The sequence below is a fragment of the Schistocerca americana genome, chromosome 9 (genome assembly GCF_021461395.2).
Source record: "Schistocerca americana isolate TAMUIC-IGC-003095 chromosome 9, iqSchAmer2.1, whole genome shotgun sequence".
NCBI classification, from domain to species: domain Eukaryota; kingdom Metazoa; phylum Arthropoda; class Insecta; order Orthoptera; family Acrididae; genus Schistocerca; species Schistocerca americana.
The window spans coordinates 123,745,335-123,767,682 of NC_060127.1; the positions used below are offsets into that span (position 1 = coordinate 123,745,335).

A 22,348-nucleotide genomic window follows, 5' to 3' on the forward strand; every position below is an offset into this window, starting at 1 on the left:
CATTGTATCTCGATCAACGGGAGCAGCAATGTCGCGATACGATAAACCGTAATCGCGATAGGCTACAATCCGACGTATATCAAAGTCGGAAACGTGATGGTACGCATTTCTCTTCCTTACACGAGGCATCACAACAACGTTTCACCAGGCAACGCCGATCAACTGTTGTTTGTGTATGAGAAATCGTTTGGAAACTTCGCTCATGTCAGCAGGTTGTAGGTGTCGCCACCGGCGCCAGCCTTGTGTGAACGCTCTGATAAGGTAATCATTTGCATATCACAGCATCTTCTTCCTGTCGTTAAATTTCGCGTCTGTAGCACGTCATCTTCATGGTGTAGCAATTTTAATGGCCAGTAGTGTAATCTGCTCTTTGTCAAAGTCGCTTGTCTCAATGGAATTTCCCATTTGCAACTCCTATCGTCGCTAGCGTATTTCCACTTCCACGTGTCCTCTGCTTACATACTTTTGCTACCGCATCACGAGCCCGCAACCCCACCAGGCGGTATCCAATGTCACAGTGGACCGGCAAGAACCTTTAGATGTACTTAAGTCGTACTGTGATCTTTCGTCGGTGTCTGCAGCTTCTATCGAGAACCGGGCTGTAGAAGGATGCAAGAAAGACTGCGAAATAATACAAACTACGAAAAAATGGGAAATAAGAATACGAATAAGTAAATTTTACCAGCGATAGGATGTTGTGTGAGGTCGTTTCCTGACACTACTGACACCACTTGACCCAAGAAACGGCCAGCGAGACCTGCGTGCCGAGAGAGCACACAGGGACTACAGCCAGTTCTGCCCTGGAATCGAGATGACGGTAGCCCCAAACGCCACGCATTCCGGACACCGAGTTGTGATGTGGACGTGTGACAAACAACCCAGAGCCTGCACGGGTGGCGCCACTAGGCCAGTCAGATGACTCAACACAAAAAGCACGTGACGTCTATGTCCGTGCACATCGGGAGAGACTGCTTTCATGCCAAACACACTGGCGCCATCCAACGTGTCATTTCTGTCCAGCCACTTGTGACTCGTTTCCCACAACAACAAAGACTGAATTTATATATCCTAGAATACAAAAAATTGATTATCCTGCACTAGAAGCAGATATATAACACCAAAGAATTATGTTTCAGTGACATTCCATCCTTGGCCAGTTTTTCAACCTCCACGAGTTTCAGCCACTGTGAAGCAATGGCTGCCTGTAGCAAGTCTTTTTCCTTTATGTTGGTACTTTAATGACCCATGAGGACAAGGGCCAGGCAACGGATAAACACGGTCTGTCAAGACCTGATGTTGTTTACAAACGTTGCATACTATAAAACAAAAGAGGGGAGGCAATTGCCCGCATCTCGTGGTCGTGCGGTAGCGTTCTCGCTTCCGACGCCCGGGTTCCCGGGTTCGATTCCCGGCGGGGTCAGGGATTTTCTCTGCCTCGTGATGGCTGGGTGTTGTGTGCTGTCCTTAGGTTAGTTAGGTTTAAGTAGTTCTAAGTTCTAGGGGACTGATGACCATAGATGTTAAGTCCCATAGTGCTCAGAGCCATTTGAACCATTTGGGAGGCAATTTGCCACGCGGGATTAGCCGAGCGGACTAGGGCGCTGCAGTCGTGGACTGTGCGGCTGGTCGCGGTGGAGGTTCGAGTCCTCCCTCGGGCATGGGTGTGTGTGTTTGTCCTTAGGATACTTAAGCTTAGGTAGTGTGTAGGCTTAGGGACTGATGACCTTAGCAGACCTTAGCAGTTAAGTACCATAAGATTTCATACACATTTGAACATTTTTGAAGGAAATTTACACACACACATTAGGAAGATAATAAACTCTCTCAAGAATAAAAGCTCACATGCAGTTGATGGCATTTCCAGCAGGATAATAAAAGCTTGTTCCCAAGAAATAAGTGGGATTCTTAGCCACATATGTAATAGCTCTCTGAAGCAGTGTATTTCCCCAGATAGACTGACGTATGCCATTGTTAAACCACTGCATAAAAAGACGATACGTCTGATGTCAACAACTACAGCCCAATCTCTCTCCTGACTCCCCTATCCAAAATTCTTGAAAAAGTAATGCATGGTAGAGTAGCTTCACACCTTTGTAAAAATAAAGTTTTAACAACAAGTCAGTTTGGTTTCCAGAAGGGTTTTTCAACGGAAAATGCTATAGATACTTTCACTGATGAAATATTAAATGCTCTGAGTAACCGGAAGTCACCCATTGGAATTTTTTGTGATCTATAAAGGGCTTTCGATTGTGTAAATCATGGAATACTTCTAGATAAGCTTAAGTACTGTGGTATGAATGGGGCAGTGCTCAAATGGTTAAAATCATACCTAACTGGAAGAGTGCAGAAAGTTGAAATAAACAGTTCACATAATATGCAAAAAACTGGTGAATTCTCAAACTGGGGAACAATCAAGAATGGGGTGCCGCAAGGTTCGGTCTTATGTCCTTTGCTGTTCTTAATATGTATTAATGACTTGCCATTCTATATTCACGATGATGCAAAGCTGATACTTTTTGCCAATGATACAAGTATAGCTACCACACCTGACAGACAAGAATTAACTGGTCAAATTGTAAATGATGTTTTTCAGAAAATCATTAAGTGGTTCTCTGCAAATGGGCTCTCATTAAACTTTGACAAAACACAGTATATACAGTTCCACGCAGTAAATGGAATGACACCATTAATAAATATAGACTTTGATCAGAAATCGGCAGCTAAGATAGAATATTCAAAATTTCTAGGTGTATGCATTGCTGAGGGGTTGAACTGGAAAAAAACACACTGAGGATCTGCTGAAACGTTTGAGGTCAGCTACTTATGCTATTAGGGTCATTGCAAATTTTGGCGATATACATCTGAGTAAATTAGCTTACCACGCCTATTTTCATTCTGTGCTTTCGTATGGCATTATATTCTGGGGTAACTTATCACTGAGTAAAAGAGTGTTCATTGCACAAAAGCGTGTAACCAGAATAATTGCTGGAGCTCATCCAAGACCATCCTGCAGACACTTATTTAAAGAGCTAGAAATCTTCAATGTAGCCTCACAATATATATATTCACTTATGAAATTTGTTATTAACAATCCGAACGAATTCAAAAGTAATAGCAGTGTACATGGCTACAACACCAGGAGAAAGGATGATCTTCACTACTCAAGGTTAAATCTATCTTTGGCTCAGAAGGGGGTAAATTATGCTGCCACAAAAGTCTTTGGTCACTTACTTAATAGCATAAAAAGTCTGACAGATAGCCATATAGCATTTAAAAGGAAATTAAAAGAATTTCTTAATGGCAACTCCTTCTACTCATTAGATGAATTTTTGGATATACTAAGTGGGTAATTTCCCAAATCCCAAAAAAAAAAAAATAATTACAAATATTGAGTGTCATGTAACATTTTGTCTAATGTAATATCTTGTATAGACACCTTTTATTAACCTCACACGTTCCACATCATTACGAAGTGTCGTATTCATGATCTATGGAACAAGTACTAATGTAATCTAATCTAATCTAATGGTGAATTGAGAAATATACATGGTTATTCAAAGGTTGACATTTAATCTTCAAGCTGAATGCTACTGACTCTGTGAACGCAAAGAAGTATGTAGAGATCGACTGAAACAAGTACTTTACTGTTAAGAGTCTCCCCTCTGCCTTATTGGAAAATGCAATAAAATGGTGTGTGATTTATTGTCTGTAACTACTGGCTGACGCCCCCGTAATTCATACTGTGAATATGAAAAACGTGGACACGTTGCGACGGAACTCACCTCATGCGAGAGACTTCAGCGTCAGCAGGTGGTGGAGTGGGGCAGGCTGGTGGTGCAGCTGCCACGGGAGTACAGCTTTGCTCGCTGGAGGTGCCGGCCGCCGTCGCCCTGCTGTCTTCAGTGGCTGGAGTGCTGGACCGAGGGAGACACCGTGTTAGTGAGGAGGCCAGGGGGCACCTCACTACAGGCACTACTGCTAAGGGATTGTCATTCTTAACAATGGAACACACGCTGCCGGCGACTGTACTGTGACCACAAAGGTGAATCCCTTACCATCGAGCTAATAAGTTCACACACCTCTTCTCCTCAGATTCTCACAACAATCCGTTGCATACCAAAAATACATGTTGTATAAAACAATATGCAAATGAGAGGTACATACAAGGGCCAACAGTTATCGTGGAGCGATATAACTACTGTACAGCACAATTTGAATGCATAAAAACAACAATAAAACAGAAACTAGAACTCGAACAAACTTTAAATAAACTGATTGGGCACTGTAGTCACTGAATGATGTTCCCTGCTCGTGTGTCACGGTCGGGCTGTAAAGCCACAGGTGCAAAACGAGGAGAGCATCGTTTGAACTAGTGGGGAGGACGTTCTGAGAAGCAAGGGGTACAAAATTTGCGATATTATGAAGCCATTCCAGTAAACCATTTAATTGCTGTAAGAATTAATATCACAGAAATTGAAACATTTCCCAGTGCCTGTATTTGATTCATATTAGCCAACGAGTACCCTCAATGAACAGGCCAATGTTGAATATCATTTGACTGCAAAGTTTAAGTGTCTGAGTAAGATCAGTAAAGAAAACAGAGACAACGCATATATACATTTACGCTTTGCAATGGGTATAGAGAGCAGATATTGTCGTCATTGGTACCATAACGTCTACCCACTCCTGTGTGCTAGTTATGTTTCCTCTGTGTCTAACAGTATTCCCAAAAATAAGTCACATAATGTACTACCTGATGTTTTCGCATGTCCACAACTGCAGCACCATTAAGTGGACTACACTTGCCAGTATAGACTCAACATTTGCATCCACATGTCCACACTTCAGCACCTGACTTGCTGCTCTTGACACATCTACTTGGACATACTAACCAACCTAAAACCATATTACTCCTAATATTTGTTATTATTAGACTTCAAATGAATTAAATATGGCATAATATTGTGCACTCACTGACTTCAGTCATCAATATAAATATATGCAGTCGTACATCTACACTCTGTGTTATATACATACAACACTGTCCATTAATATGACCACCTGTCAAAACACTGAATAGGGTAAATAACCGCATGGGCAACTGCGAGACATGCAGGCAGAGAACCAATGACGTTCTGATAGGCTCCAAGAGGCATGTGCTGTCATGCCATGGTCATCTGTGCTGGGTTTCTCATTTGAAAATCCGTGGTACAGACTGATCAAAGTGGTCCCGTACATTCTCGTTTGGTTTGAAATCCGCTAGTTTCGTGGCGTGGGGATTACAGGCCACCCACCCTGATGCTCTTGACACCATGTACATGTATTGCGAGCTGTGTGACAGGTTGCATTATCCTACTGGTAGATGCAGTGATGACGAGGAAAAAAAAACTGCTTGTAGGGATGGACATGGTCTCCAAGGACAGATGCATACTTGTGCCGATCCTTTGTGCCTTCCAGAATGACGAGTTCAGCCAGTGAGTGCAACGGAAACATTCTCCGAAATGCCCACCTGTCGCCATTCAGTGTACACCTAGTTCTGGTGCTCCCATGCAATTTCCATCCTTCGTCACTGAAGAAAAGCAGGACCATATGTACCAACATTCACTGAATGGTCGTTAAATAAACACTGTTGATATCCCCTTAGTTCATCTGGGCAGTCAACTGCTCAATGGCTGCATATCTGTCAGCTCATACACGTCTCTGCAGCCATCATTCACCACTCTTATCCATGGCACGCAATGCACAACAGTTGTCTTGGCACCGGTTTTGGGTGGCGCCAATATGCCACGCAGGTTGTGCTTTAACCAGGACGGTGAAGTGTTTCTTTTCATTTGTAAATAAATTTCAGTCCCAAAACTGGAATAATTTATGTAAACCTACGTCAGAAACGTCGTATTTTTGTATGAATTCCGCGTATTGTCTTATAATGTGAAATTGCAATTAATTCTTAAATGGGAGAGAGCATACAGATGTCAAAACTAGCGAAAGAGAGCAATTGTATCTTATAATTCATAATAATGCAGCAAATGCAGCGCAAGCGGCGTCAACAACCAAATTTGATGCGACCGGTCGCACCGGAAAGGAGTGCAGTGAAGTCTCTTGAACATTTTCCCCCGCAAGAGACTTCTAGAGAAGTAAGAGACTGAGGAAGAGTGACAGTGGAGTTGCCTTCAGTTGTCTATTTGTATATAAACACGAGCGGAGTCTGGATCGGTCTCTCTCGATATCTCTCTCTCTCCTGAGGCCCGCTCTCTTCCGGTGTCTCCGCTCTTGTCGATCGCTCTAAATGATCGCTCTCTCGAATGGTTTTGTTGTAGGCAGCTGTTCTTGAAAGATATTTTCAACGTGTGTAAAGTACTTATCTATGTAAAGGTATAGTCAGCATATGAACAAATGTTTCATTTCAACAAGATTAACCTTGCTGCCAACTTTCCTATGTCTCAGTTAGGAGAACTGCGAGACTGTGGTACATATCGTTTGCTATCATATCATTCTTTTTACTTGGCTGCTTCTTTTAATTAATGGCACTCCAGTTAATTTCCTCTCATCAAAATGTATTTTTCCATTACCAGTAAAGAGTACCACTCAGAATAGAGAAAACTTTGCTTTTTGGAAATAATAACATGACAGCACTCATGTTGTTGTTGTTGTTGTGGTCTTCAGTCCTTAGACTGGTTTGATGCAGCTCTCCATGCTACTCTATCGTGTGCAAGCTTCTTCATCTCCCAATACCTACTGCAGCCTACATCCTTCTGAATCTGCTTAGTGTATTCATCTCTTGGTCTCCCTCTACGGTCTTTACACTCTATGCTGCCCTCCAGTACAAAATTGGTGAACCCTTGATGCCTCAGAACATGTCCTACCAACTGATTGCTTCTTCTAGTCAAGTTGTGCCACAAACTCCTCTTCTTCCCAATTCTATTCAATACCTCCTCATTAGTTATGTGATCTACCCATCTAATTGATTGGCGACTCCATGGAGTATTCTGAGCACCACAATTGGAAGGAGAAAGAGCATTGGTCGTATTTTTTTGTTTATTATCCGCAAAATCGATTTTCGGTCACTTAGTGACCATCCTCAGTGCTGTAATATACAATTAAAATTGGTAGCACTGGTATCAACAAGCTTAGAGCGATCACATCTAATCTTCAGCATTCTTCTGTAGCACCACATTTCGAAAGCTTCTATTCTCTTCTTGTCCAAACTATTTATCGTCCACGTTTCACTTCCATACATGGTCACACTCCATACAAATACTTTCAGAAACGACTTCCTGACACTTAAATCAATACTCGACGTTAACACATTTATCTTCTTCAGAAACGCTTTCCTTGCCATTGCCAGTCTACATTTTATATCCTCTCTACTTCTACCATCATCAGTTATTTTGCTCCCCAAATAGCAAACCTCCTTTACTACTGTAAGTGTCTCATTTTCTAATCTAATTCCCTCAGCATCACCCGACTTAATTCGACTACATTCCATTATCCACGTTTTGCTTTTGTTGATATTCATCTATTACCCTCCTTTCAAGACACTGTCCATTCCATTCAACTGCTCTTCCAAGTCCTTTTACTGTCTCTGACAGAACTACAATGTCATCGGCGAACGTCAAAATTTTTATTTCATCTCCATGGATTTTAATTCCTACTCCGAATTTTTCTTTTGTTTGCTTTACTGCTTGCTCAATATACAGATTGAACAGCATCGGGTAGAGGCCACAACCGTGTCTCACTCCCTTCCCAACCACTGCTTCCCTTTCATGTCCATCGACTCTTATAACTGCCATCTGCTTTCTGTACAAATTGTAAATAGCCTTTCGCTCCCTAGATTTTACCCCTGACACCTTCAGAATTTGAAAGAGAGTATTCCAGTCAACATTGTTAAAAACTTTCTCTATGTCTACAAATTCTAGAACCGTATGTTTGCCTTTTCTTAATCTTTCTTCTAAGATAAGTCGTAGGGTCATTATTGCCTCACGTGTTCCAACGTTTCTACGGAATCCAAACTGATCTTCCCCGAGGTCGGCTTCTACCATTTTTTCCATTCGTCTGTAAAGAATTCGCGTTAGTATTTTGCAGCTGTGACTTATTAAACTGATAGTTCGGTAGTTTTCACATCTGTCAACATCTGCTTTCTTTGGGATTGGAATTATTATATTCTTCTTCAAGTCTGAGGGAATTTCGCCTGTCTCATACATCTTGCTCACCATATGGTAGAGTTTTGTCAGGACTGGCTCTCCCAAGGCTGTCAGTAGTTCTAATGGAATGTTGTCTACTCCCGTGGCTTTGTTTCGACTCAGGTCTTTCAGTGCTCTGTCAAACTCTTCACGCAGTATCATATCTCCCATTTCATTTTGATCTACTTACTCTACCATTTCCATAATATTGTCCTCAGGAACATCGCCCCTGTATAGACCCTCTATATACTCCTTCCACCTTTCTGCTTTCCCTTCTTTGCTTAGAACTGGGTTTCCATCTGAGCTCTTGATATTCATGCAAGTGGTTCTCTTTTCTCCGAAGGTCTCTTTAATTTTCCTGTAGGCAGTATTTATCTTACCCCTAGTGAGATAAGACTCTATATCCTTACATTTGTCCTCTAGCCATTCCTGCTTAGCCATTTTGCACTTCCTGTCGATCTCATTTTAGAGACGTTTGTATTCATTTTTGCCTGCTTCATTTAGTGCATTTTTGTATTTTCTCCTTTAATCCTGTCCGGGATATGCTGAACAAAAGAACAAATACTCCTGAAACCTCGCTACGTTTGTTATATGAGCCGTGACTTCTCGCGATGCTCTCGGCAGGTTAGTTACGCGCTTTGCAACGTCCTGGTTGGCTAGCGCCCTCTGTGAAGGACTGCCACTGCATAAAAAAGGGGATACGTCCGATGTCAACAACTACCGCCCAATCTCTCTTCTGACTGCCTTATCCAAAATTCTTGAAAAAGTAATGTATTGTAGAGTAGCTTCACACCTTTGTAAAATAAAGTTTTAACAACATGTCAGTTTGGTTTCCAGAAGGGTTGTTCAACGGAAAATGCTATAGATACTTTCACAAATGAAATATTAAATGCTCTGAGTAACCGGAAGTCACCCATTGGGATTTTTTGTGATCTGTCAAAGGCTTTTGCTTGTGTAAATCATGGAATACTTCTAGATAAGCCCAAGTACTGTGGTATGAATGGGGCAGTGCTCAAGTGTTTTAAATCATACCTAACTGGAAGAGTGCAGAAAGTTGAAATAAACAGTTCACATAATATGCAAAAAACTGGTGATTTCTCAAACTGGGGAACAATCAAGAATGGGGTGCAGCAAGGTTCGGTCTTGGGTCCTCTGCTGTTCTTAATATACAGGGTGTCCCAGCTATCTTGTCCACCCAAAATGTCTCTGGAACAATAACAGCTATTGGAAAACGACTTTCACCGGTATCAATGTAGGGCTGGGGCCCATGAATGTACATATTTGGAAACATTCTAAAACGAAAGCATATGTATTTTTCAACACAAACTTACGTTTTTTTAGTGGACCTCCTGTATTTTTTCTTCAGCGATCCATAGCATGACAAAGCACATACACAATGGCGTTGATTGCTTCGCAATATTTCCATTACATCCCGAGATATTGAGAAGCTAAGTTGACGCTTGAAACACCCGACATGACACTGCTAGCGCACGTCCTGAGGTTCAGGCGTGATCCCCATGCTGCCCGTAATCGCGATGTGATTGACATGTGTAATCACACCTCCATACTTATCAAGAGGTCCGAAACGAATAATACGGTCTGCTGCGATTACGGGCAGAATGGGGTTCACGCCTGAGCCTCAGGACGTGGGCTAGCAGCGCATGTCGGGTGTTTCAAGTGGCAACTTCGCGTCTCAATATCTCGGGATGTAATGGGAATATTGCGATGCAATCAACGCCATTGTGTATGTGTTTTGTCATGCTATGGATTGCTGAAAAAACTAGGAGGTCCATTTAAAAAACAAAGGTTTGTGTTGAAAAACACATATGCTTTCGTTTTAGAATGTTTCCAAATATGTACATTCATTGGCCCCAGCCCTACATTGATACCGGTGAAAGTCGTTTTCCAATAGCTGTTACTGTTCCAGAGATATTTTGGGTGGACAAGACAGCTGGGACACTCTGTATATTAATGACTTGCCATTCTATATTCACGAAGATGCAAAACTGGTACTTTTTGCCGATGATACAAGTATAGCTATTACACCCGACAGACAAATATTAACTGGTGAAATTGTAAATGATGTTTTTCAGAAAATCATTAAGTGGTTCTCTGGAAATGGGCTCTCATTAAACTTTGACAAAACACAGTATATACAGTTTCATGCAGTAAATGGAATGACCCCATTAATAAATATAGACTTCGATCAGAAATTGGCAGCTAAGGTAGAATATTCTAGGTGTATGCATTGATGAGGGGTTGAACTGGAAAAAAACACACTGAGGATCTGCTGAAACGTTTGAGTTCAGCTACTTATGCTATTAGGGTCATTGCAAATTTTGGCGATATACATCTGAGTAAATTAGCTTACCACGCCTATTTTCATTCTGTGCTTTCGTATAGCATCATGTACTGGGGTAACTTATCACTGAGTAAAAGAGTGTTCAGTGCAAAAAAGCGTGTAATCAGAATAATTGCTGGAGCTCATCCAAGATCATCCTGCAGACACTTATTTAAAGAGCTAGAAATCTTCACTGTAACCTCACAATATGTATATATTCACTTATGAAATTTGTTATTAACGATCCGAATGAATTCAAAAGTAATAGCAGTGTACATGGCTTCAACACTAGGAGAAAGGATGATCTTCACTACTCAAGCTTAAATCTAACTTTGGCTCAGAAGGGGGTAAATTATGCTGCCACAAAAGTCTTTGGTCACTTACTTAATAGCATAAAAAGTCTGACAGATAGCCATATAGCATTTAAAAGGAAATTAAAAGAATTTCTTAATGGCAACTCCTTCTACTCATTAGATGAATTTTTGGATATACTAAGTGGGTAATTTCCCAAACCCCACAAAAAAAGGAAAATATTGAGTGTCATGTAATATTTTGTCTAATTTAAAATCTTGTGTAGACACCTTTTATTAACCTCACACGTTCCACATCATTACGAAGTGTCGTATTCATGATCTATGGAACAAGTACTAATGTAATCTAATCTAATCTAATGGTGAATTGAGAAATATACATGATTATTTAAAGGTTGACATTTAATCTTCAAGCTGAATGCTACTGACTCTGTGAACGCAAAGAAGTATGTAGAGATCGACTGAAACAAGTACTTTAATGTTAAGAGTCTCCCCTCTGCCTTATTGGAAAATGCAATAAAATGGTGTGTGATTTATTGTCTGTAACTACTGGCTGACGCCCCCGTAATTCATACTGTGAATATGAAAAACGTGGACACGTTGCGACGGAACTCACCTCATGCGAGAGACTTCAGCGTCAGCAGGTGGTGGAGTGGGGCAGGCTGGTGGTGCAGCTGCCACGGGAGTACAGCTTTGCTCGCTGGAGGTGCCGGCCGCCGTCGCCCTGCTGTCTTCAGTGGCTGGAGTGCTGGACCGAGGGAGACACCGTGTTAGTGAGGAGGCCAGGGGGCACCTCACTACAGGCACTACTGCTAAGGGATTGTCATTCTTAACAATGGAACACACACTGCCGGCGACTGTACTGTGACCACAAAGGTGAATCCCTTACCATCGAGCTAATCAGTTCACACACCTCTTCTCCTCAGATTCTCACAACAATCCGTTGCATACCAAAAATACATGTTGTATAAAACAATATGCAAATGAGAGGTACATACAAGGGCCAACAGTTATCGTGGAGCGATATAACTACTGTACAGCACAATTTGAATGCATAAAAACAACAATAAAACAGAAACTAGAACTCGAACAAACTTTAAATAAACTGATTGGGCACTGTAGTCACTGAATGATGTTCCCAGCTCGTGTGTCACGGTCGGGCTGTAAAGCCACAGGTGCAAAACGAGGAGAGCATCGTTTGAACTAGTGGGGAGGACGTTCAGAGAAGCAAGGGGTACAAAATTTGCGATATTATGAAGCCATTCCAGTAAACCATTTAATTGCTGTAAGAATTAATATCACAGAAATTGAAACATTTCCCAGTGCCTGTATTTGATTCATATTAGCCAACGAGTACCCTCAATGAACAGGCCAATGTTGAATATCATTTGACTGCAAAGTTTAAGTGTCTGAGTAAGATCAGTAAAGAAAACAGAGACAACGCATATATACATTTACGCTTTGCAATGGGTATAGAGAGCAGATATTGTCGTCATTGATACCATAACGTCTACCCACTCCTGTGTGCTAGTTATGTTTCCTCTGTGTCTAACAGAGGACTACCTGATGTTTTCGCATGTCCAGAACTGCAGCACCATTAAGTGGACTACACTTGCCAGTATAGACTCAACATTTGCATCCACATGTCCACACTTCAGCACCTGACTTGCTGCTCTTGACACATCTACTTGGACGTGCTAACCAACCTAATACCATATTACTCCTAATATTTGTTATTATTAGACTTCAAATGATTTAAATATGGCATAATATTGTGCACTCACTGACTTCAGTTATCAATATAAATATATGCAGTCGTACATCTACACTCAGATGGTTTCCGTGGCATTTACATCAGGCGAATTTGCCCACCGAGGCATCAACGTGGTTTCACTATACTGTTCCTCAAACCACTGCAGCGCTAATCTGGCTCCGAGACACGGACGATTATACTACTGAAAGATGAAGTCGCCGTCGCGGGAGACAGCAAGCACGAAGGGATGCAGGTGGTTCGCAGCTGTCGGCGCACCCTCGAGTACTACCACAGTTCCCATGCAAGTTCAGGAGAACGTCTCCCGTAGCATAATTTTTTTTTTTTTTTGGTCGTCAGTCTACTGACTGGCTTGATACGGCCCGCCACGAATTCCTTTCCTGCGCTAACCTCTTCATCTCAGAGTAGCACTTGCAACCTACGTCCTCAATTATTTGCTTGACGTATTCCAATCTCTCTCTTCCTCTACAGTTTTTGCCCTCTACAGCTCCCTCTACTACCATGGAAGTCATTCCCTCATGTCTTAGCAGATGTCCTATCATCCTGTCCCTTCTCCTTATCAGTGTTTTCCACATATTCCTTTCCTCTCCGATTCTGCGTAGAGCCTCCTTATTCCTTACCTTATCAGTCCACCTAATTTTCAACATTCGTCTATAGCACCACATCTCAAATGCTTCGATTCTCTTCTGTTCCGGTTTTCCCATAGTCCATGTTTCACTACCATACAATGCTGTACTCCAGACATACATCCTCAGAAATTTCTTCCTCAAATTAAGGCCGGTATTTGATATTAGTAGACTTCTCTTGGCCACAAATGCCTTTTTTGCCATAACGAGTCTGCTTTTGATGTTCTCCTTGTTCCGTCCGTCATTGGTTATTTTACTGCGTAGGTAGCAGAAGTCCTTAACTTCATTGACTTCGTGACCATCAATCCTGATGTTAAGTTTCTCGCTGTTTTCATTTCTACTACTTCGCATTACCTTCGTCTTTCTCCGATTTACTCTCAAGCCATACTGTGTACTCATTAGACTGTTCATTCCGTTCAGCAGATCATTTAATTCTTCTTCACTTTCACTCAGGATAGCAATGTCATCAGCGAATCGTATCATTGATATCCTTTCACCTTGTATTTTAATTGCACTCCTGAACCTTTCTTTTATTTCCATCATTGCTTCCTCGATGTACAGATTGAAGAGTAGGGGCGAAAGGCTGCAGCCTTGTCTTACACCCTTCTTAATTCGAGCACTTCGTTCTTGATCGTCCGCTCTTATTATTCCCTCTTGGTTGTTGTACATATTGTATATGACCCGTCTCTCCCTATAGCTTACCCCTACTTTTTTCAGAATCTCGAACAGCTTGCACCATTTTATATTGTCGAACGCTTTTTCCAGGTCGACAAATCCTATGAAAGTGTCTTGATTTTTCTTTAGCCTTGCTTCCATTATTAGCCGTAACGTCAGAATTGCCTCTCTCGTCCCTTTACTTTTCCTAAAGCCAAACTGATCGTCACCTAGCGCATTCTCAATTTTCTTTTCCATTCTTCTGTATATTATTCTTGTAAGCAGCTTCGATGCATGAGCTGTTAAGCTGATTGTGCGATAATTCTCGCACTTATCAGCTCTTGCCGTCTTCGGAATTGTGTGGATGATGCTTTTCCGAAAGTCAGATGGTATGTCGCCAGACTCATATATTCTACACACCAACGTGAATAGTTGTTTTGTTGCCACTTCCCCCAATGATTTTAGAAATTCTGATGGAATGTTATCTATCCCTTCTGCCTTATTTGACCGTAAGCTCTTTTAAATTCCGATTCAAATACTGAATCTCCTATCTCTTCTAAATCGAGTTCTGTTTCTTCTTCTATCACATCAGACAAATCTTCAGCCTCATAGAGTCTTTCAATGTATTCTTTCCACCTATCTTCTCTCTCCTCTGCATTTAACAGTGGAATTACCGTTGCACTCTTAATGTTACCACCGCTGCTTTTAATGTCACCAAAGGTTGTTTTGACTTTCCTGTATGCTGAGTCTGTCCTTCCGACAGTCATATCTTTTTCGATGTCTTTACATTTTTCCTGCAGCCATTTCGTCTTAGCTTCCCTGCACTTCTTATTTATTTCATTCCTCAGCGACTTGTATTTCTGTATTCCTGATTTTCCTGGAACATGTTTGTACTTCCTCCTTTCATCAATCAACTGAAGTATTTCTCCTGTTACCCGTGGTTTCTTCGCAGCTACCTTCTTTGTACCCATGTTTTCCTTCCCAATTTCTGTGATGGCCCTTTTTAGAGATGTCCATTCCTCTTCAACTGTACCTCCTACTGCGCTATTCCTTATTGCTGTATCTATAGCGTTAGAGAACTTCAAACGTATCTCGTCATTCCTTAGTACTTCCGTATCCCACTTCTTTGCGTAATGATTCTTCCTGACTAATGTCTTGAACTTCAGCCTACTCTTCATCACTACTTTATTGTGATCTGAGTCTTTATCTGCTCCTGGGTACGCCTTACAATCCAGTATCTGATTTCGGAATCTCTGTCTGACCATGATGTAATCTAATTGAAATCTTCCCGTATCTCCCGGCCTTTTCCAAGTACACCTCCTCCTCTTGTGATTCTTGAACAGGGTATTCGCTATTACTAGCTGAAACTTGTTACAGAACTGAATTAGTCTTTCTCCTCTTTCATTCCTTGTCCCAAGCCAATATTCTTTTGTAACCTTTTCTTCTACTCCTTCCCCTACAACTGCATTCCAGTCGCCCATGACTATTAGAAAAAGTGGTTCAAATGGCTCTGAGCACTATGGGACTCAACTGCTGTGGTCATAAGTCCCCTAGAACTTAGAACTACTTAAACCTAACTAACCTAAGGACATCACACACATCCATGCCCGAGGCAGGATTCGAACCTGCGACCGTAGAGGTCGTGCGGTTCCAGACTGTAGCGCCTTTAACCGCTCGGCCACTCCAGCCGGCTGACTATTAGATTTTCGTCCCCCTTTACATACTGCATTACCCTTTCAATATACTCATACATTTTCTCTATCTGTTCATCTTCAGCTTGCGACGTCGGCATGTATACCTGAACTATCGTTGTCGGAGTTGATCTGCTGTTGATTCTGATTAGAACAACCCGGTCACTGAACTGTTCACAGTAACACACCCTCTGCCCTACCTTCCTAATCATAACGAATCCTAAACCTGTTATACAATTTTCTGCTGCTGTTGATATTACCCGATACTCATCTGACCAGAAATCCTTGTCTTCCTTCCACTTCACATCACTGACCCCTACTATATCTAGATTGAGCCTTTGCATTTCCCTTTCCAGATTTTCTAGTTTCCCTACCACTTTCAAGCTTCTGACATTCCACGCCCCGATTCGTAGAACGTTATCTTTTCGTTGATTATTCAATCTTTTTCTCATGGTAACCTCCCCCTTGCCAGTCCCCTCCCGGAGATCCGAATGGGGGACTTTTGCCAATGGAGAGATCATTATGACACTTCTTCAATTACAGGCCACACGTCCTGCGGATACACGTTACGTGTCCTTAATGCAGTGGTTTCCATTGCCTTCTGCATCCTCATGTCGTTGATCATTGCTGATTCTTCCGTCTTTAGGGGCAATTTCCCACCCCTAGGACAAGAGAGTTCCCTGAACCTCTATCCGCTCCTCCGCCCTCTTTGACAAGGCCGTTGGCAGAATGAGGCTGACTTCATATGCCGGAAGTCTTCGGCCGCCAGTGCTGATTATTTATCAACATTTAGCCAGTGGCGGGGATCGAATCCGGGACCGAAGACGTTTTTATTATGAATCAAAGACGCTACTCCTAGACCAGGGTAATACTGCTGCCAACAGCCTGCGCCCGTAGCGCGCTGCACGTTTCGAGCCGCCGTTCACCTCGAAGACGGCGTTAATGGAGACGACCAGGGACCCAGTGTAAGAAAACTGTGATTCACCCGAAGAGCCGACTCGTTTCGATTGATCGACGGTCGAATTCCTAAGATTGTGTGCCCACTGCTATCGTAATTGACTATGTAGCTGGGTCAAAATTTGAACACGTATGGGTGGTCTCCTGCAGAGCTGCATGTCCAACAATGTATCATGAATGGTGTACTCCGAAGCACATCAGCATACGCCTGCATTGTGCTCTTTCGGCACAGATGCCACAGATCGCTATCTACGTTACTTTACAGAGCAGACAGGCCTCCGAGCCCCACGTTCTGGGGCGTGACTGCGTAATCTGAAGAGCCAGTTGCTCGGCCACCATTGCCCAGACGGTTTCAATTGGTGAGACATCTGGAGAATGTGCTGGCCAGAGCAGCAGTCGAACATTTTCTATATCCAGAAAGGCCCGTACAGGACCTGCAGCATGCGGTCGTGCATTATCCTGCTGAAATGTAGGGTTTCGCAGGGATCAAATGAGGAATAGAGCCACGGGTCGTAACACATCTGAAGTGTAACGTCCACTGTTGAAAGTGCCGTCAATACGAACAAGAGGCGATCGAGACGTGTAACCAATGGCACCCCATACCATCACGCCGGATGATATGCCAGTACGGCGATGACGAATACACGCTTCCAATGTGCATTCACCACAATATCGCCAAACACGGATGTGACCATCATGATGCTGTAAACAGAACCTGGATTCATCCGAAAAAATGACGTTTTGCCATTCGTGCACCCAGATTCGTCGTTGAGTACACCATCGCAAACGCTCCTGTCTGTGATGTAGTGTCAAGGGTAACCGCAGCCATGGTCTCCGAGCTGATAATGCTGCTGCAAACGTCGTCGAACTAATCGTGCAGATGGTTGTTGTCTTGCAAACGTCCCCATCTGTTGACTCAGGGATCGAGACGTGCCTGCACGATCAGTTACAGCCATGCGGATAAGACGCCTGTCATCTCGACTGATAGTGATACGAGGCCGTTGGTATCCAGCACGGCGTTCCGTATTACCCTCCTGATCCCACCGATTTCATATTCTGCTAACAGTCATTGTATCTCGATCAACGGGAGCAGCAATGTCGCGATACGATAAACCGTAATCGCGATAGGCTACAATCCGACGTATATCAAAGTCGGAAACGTGATGGTACGCATTTCTCTTCCTTACACGAGGCATCACAACAACGTTTCACCAGGCAACGCCGATCAACTGTTGTTTGTGTATGAGAAATCGTTTGGAAACTTCCCTCATGTCGACACGTTGTAGGTGTCGCCACCGGCGCCAGCCTTGTGTGAATGCTCTGAAAAGCTAATCATTTGCATATCACAGCATCTTCTTCCCGTCGGTTAAATTTCGCGTCTCTAGCACGTCATCTTCGTGGTGTAGCAATTTAAATGGCCAGTAGTTTAACCTGCTCTTTGTCAAAGTCGCTTGTCTCAATGGACTTTCCCATTTGCAGCCCCTATCGTCGCTGGTGTGTTCCCCCTTCCGCGTCTGCTCTGCTTACATACTTTTGCTACCGCATCATGTGCTCGCAACCCCACCAGGCGGCATTCAATGTCACGGTGGACCGGCAAGAACCTTTAGAGGTACTTAAGTGGTACTATGATCCTCCGATAGTGTCTGCAGCTTCTATCGAGAACCGGGCTGTAGAAGGATGCAAGAAAGACTGCGAAATAATACAAACTACGAAAAAATGGGAAATAAGAATACGAATGGGTAAATTGTACCAGTGATAGGATGTTGTGTGAGGTCGCTTCCTGACACTACTGGTGACCCAAGAAACGGCCAGCGAGAGCTGCGTGCCGAGAGAGCACACTGGGATTGCAGCCAGTTCTCCCCTGGAACCGAGATGGCGGCAGCGCCAAACGCCACGCATTCCGGACACCGAGTTGTGATGTGGATGTGTGACAAACAAACCAGAGGCTGCACAGGTGGCGTCAAGAGGCCAGCCAGATGACTCAACACAAAAAGCAGGTGACGTCTATGTCCGTGCACAGCGGGAGCCATTGCTTTCGTGCCAAACACACTGGCGCCATCCAACGTGTCATTTCTGTCCAGCCACTTGTGCCTCATTTCCCACAACAACAAAGACTCAATTTACATATCCTAGAATACAAAAAATCTATTGTCCTGCTCTAGAAGCAGATATATTGTAAGTAGGCTGTTTAGGTTTTTTTATGTTGGTAACGTCACCTAGCGCTCTGTATGAAAATCACTGGTTGTGCTTTGTGCAATCTGTGTCTGGTTGGCATCGTTGTAATATTCGCTATTGGGCAGTTGGCTGTTAACAGCGCGTAGCGTTGCGCAGTTGGAGGTGAGCCGCCAGCAGTGGCGGATGTGGGGGGGGTGAGGTGGCGGAGCAGATGATCTGGACGTGTGTCTATCAGAGAGAGCATATAATGACTTTTGAACACTATTAAGGTAAATACATTGTTTGTTCTCTATCAAAATCTTTCATTTGCTGAGTGTGCCTATCAGTAGTTAGTGCCTTCATTAGTTAGAATCTTTTGTTTAGCTGGCAGTAGTGGCGCTCGCTGTATTGCAGTAGTTCGAGTAACTAAGATTTTTGTGAGGTAAGTGATTCGTGAAAGATATAGGTTAATGTTAGTCAGGGCCATTCTTTTGTAGGGATTATTGAAAGTCAGACTGCGTTGCGCTAAAAATATTGTGTCAGTTTAGTGTTGATCAGAATAAGTGAAGAGAGAAATGTCTGAGTACTTTCAGTTCTGCTCAGCTGTTTGAAAATCAAATAACGTAAGAGGTTTATCAGCACAGTCATTCATAAATTTTTCTAAGGGGACGTTTCAATATAACACCAAACAATTATGTTTCAGTGACCTTCCATCCATGGCCAGTTTTTCAGCCTCCACCAGTTTCAGCCACTGAAGCAATAGCTGACTGTAGCAAGCCTTTTTCCTTCGTGTTGGTACTTTAATGACCCACGAGGATAAGGGCCAGGCAACGGATAAACATGGTCTGTCAAGACCTGGTGTTGTTTACAAACGTTGCATACTATAAAACAACAGAGGGGAGGCAATTTGCCGCGCAGAATCAGCCGAGTGGTCTAGGACGCTGCAGTCGTGGACTGTGCGGCCTGTCCCGGCAGAGGTTCGAGTCTTCCCTCGGGCATGGGTGTGTGTTTGTCCTTGGAATAATTTAGCTTAAGTAGTGTGTAAGCTTAGGGACTGATGACCTTAGCAGTTAAGTCCCATAAGATTTCACACACATTTGAACATTTTTGGAGGCAATTTACACACCCACATTAGGAAGATAATAAACTCTCTCAAGACTAAAAGCTCACATGGAATTGATGGCATTTCCAGCAGGATAATAAAAGCTTGTTCCCAATAAATAAGTGGGATTCTTAGCCACATATGTAATAGCTCTCTGAAGCAGTGTATTTTCCCAGATAGACTGAAGTATGCCATTGTTAAACCACTGTATAAAAAAGGGGATACGTCTGATGTCAACAACCACTGCCCAATCTCTCTTCTGACTGCCTTATCCAAAATTCTTGAAAAAGTAATGTATTGTAGAGTAGCTTCACACCTTTGTAAAAATAAAGTTTTAACAACATGTCAGTTTAGTTTCCAGAAGGGTTGTTCAACGGAAAATGCTATAGATACTTTCACAAATGAAATATTAAATGTTCTGAGTAACCTGAAGTCACCCATTGGGATTTTCTGTGATCTATCAAAGACTTTTGATTGTGTAAATCATGGAATACTTCCAGATAAGCCCAAGTACTGTGGTATGAATGGGGCAGTGCTCAAATGGTTTAAATCATACCTAACTGGAAGAGTGCAGAAAGTTGAAATAAACGGTTCACATAATATGCAAAAAACTGGTGAATTCTCAAACTGGGGAACAATCAAGAATGGGGTGCTGGAAGGTTCGGTCTTGGGTCCTCTGCTGTTTTTAATATATATTAAAGACTTGCCATTCTATATTCACGAAGATTCAAAGCTGGTACTTTTTGCCGATGATACAAGTATAGCTATCACACCCGACAGAAAAGAATTAACTGGTGAAATTGTAAATGATGTTTTTCAGAAAATCATTAAGTGGTTCTCTGCAAATGGGCTCTCATTAAACTTTGACAAAACACAGTATATACAGTTCCACGCAGTAAATGGAATGACCCCATTAATAAATATAGACTTCGATCAGAAATTGGCAGCTAAGGTAGAATATTCTAGGTGTATGCATTGATGAGGGGTTGAACTGAAAAAAAAACACACTGAGGATCTGCTGAAACGTTTGAGTTCAGCTACTTATGCTATTAGGGTCATTGCAAATTTTGGCGATATACATCTGAGTAAATTAGCTTACCACGCCTATTTTCATTCTGTGCTTTCGTATGGCATCATATTCTGGGGTAACTTATCACTGAGTAAAAGAGTGTTCATTGCACAAAGGCGTGTAATCAGAATAACTGCTGGAGCTCATCCAAGATCATCCTGCAGACACTTATTTAAAGAGCTAGAAATCTTCACTGTAACCTCACATTATATATATATATATATATTCACTTATGAAATTTGTTATTAACGATCCGAATGAATTCAAAAGTAATAGCAGTGTACATGGCTTCATCACTAGGAGAAAGGATGATCTTCACTACTCAAGGTTAAATCTAACTTTGGCTCAGAAGGGGGTAAATTATGCTGCCACAAAAGTCTTTGGTCACTTACCTAATAGCATAAAAAGTCTGACAGATAGCCATATAGCATTTAAAAGGAAATTAAAAGAATTTCTTAATGGCAACTCCTTCTACTCATTAGATGAATTTTTGGATATAGTAAGTGGGTAATTTCCCAAACCCCATAACAAAAAATAATTACAAATATTGAGTGTCATGCAATATTTTGTCTAATGTAAAATCTTGTATAGACACCTTTTATTAACCTGACTCGTTCCACATCATTACGAAGTGTCGTAGTCATGATCTATGGAACAAGTACTAATCTAATGTAATCAAAATATCCACGGGCGTACTGACGGTCTAGTGTCCAACGGGCACAATATTTCGGCGATCATACATGTCTCCATCATCAGGTGAACTGACGGACTGAGCTCCTGTGAACGTGCCGGCACGGAGATCCGTACGCTATGACTCCTCGGAGGGAACTGGGTTCGGTCGCGGCGGCGGCCGATTTAAATACCCTCCTCCCGCGGGTCGCTCCCTCCGCTGTCCGCGCCCCGCGCCACGTTCGCGCGGTGGAACAGATTGCGACGGCGTCTGAGATGACGTCGGAGTAATGGCTCTGTCCACCGTGGTCGTCACAACTATACGTTTGCTCGAATTACTCTTGATTAACCCAATCGCTGGTTCCCAAGCCTTGCTAAGATTATAGCCACAGTCACGGTTTATGAGGTCGTCATTGGTGCGAATTTCGATGGCCTCTCTAACAACGCTGTACCAGTATCTCGACGTCTGTACCAGAATCCTCGAGCGTTCATACTCCATAGCGTGATTTTCCGACAAACAATGTTCAGCGACCGCCGACTTGCTCGGATACATCAGTCGAGTGTGCCTCTGGTGATCACGGCATCGATCCTCGACGGTACGCATCGTCTGACCAATATACGACTTGCCACATTGACACGGAATCTGGTACACGCCGGCCTTCCTCAAATCGAGGTCATCTTTGGCGATCCCCACCAATGCACGAGTTTTATTCGTAGGACAAAACACAGTTCCGACCGGGTGTTTCTTCAAAATGCGAGCGATTTTCCCCGAGAGTGCGCCTGTATATGGAATAAACGCAGTGCCTACCTCCTCCTCGTGATT

At 42.8% G+C, this 22,348-nt stretch overlaps 1 protein-coding gene across 1 annotated transcript in view; it reads right to left on the reverse strand.

Moving 5' to 3' along the window:
- Positions 1-22,348, reverse strand: part of LOC124551165 (poly [ADP-ribose] polymerase tankyrase-1-like) — a 91,541-nt gene that overhangs the window by 25,068 nt on the left and 44,125 nt on the right. The window contains exons 5-6 of the mRNA XM_047126143.1: positions 11,449-11,580; positions 3,783-3,914 (exon numbers count right to left, since the gene is read on the reverse strand). Coding sequence (XP_046982099.1) covers positions 3,783-3,914; positions 11,449-11,580 — 264 coding nt within the window. The remainder of the gene's footprint in view (positions 1-3,782; positions 3,915-11,448; positions 11,581-22,348) is intronic.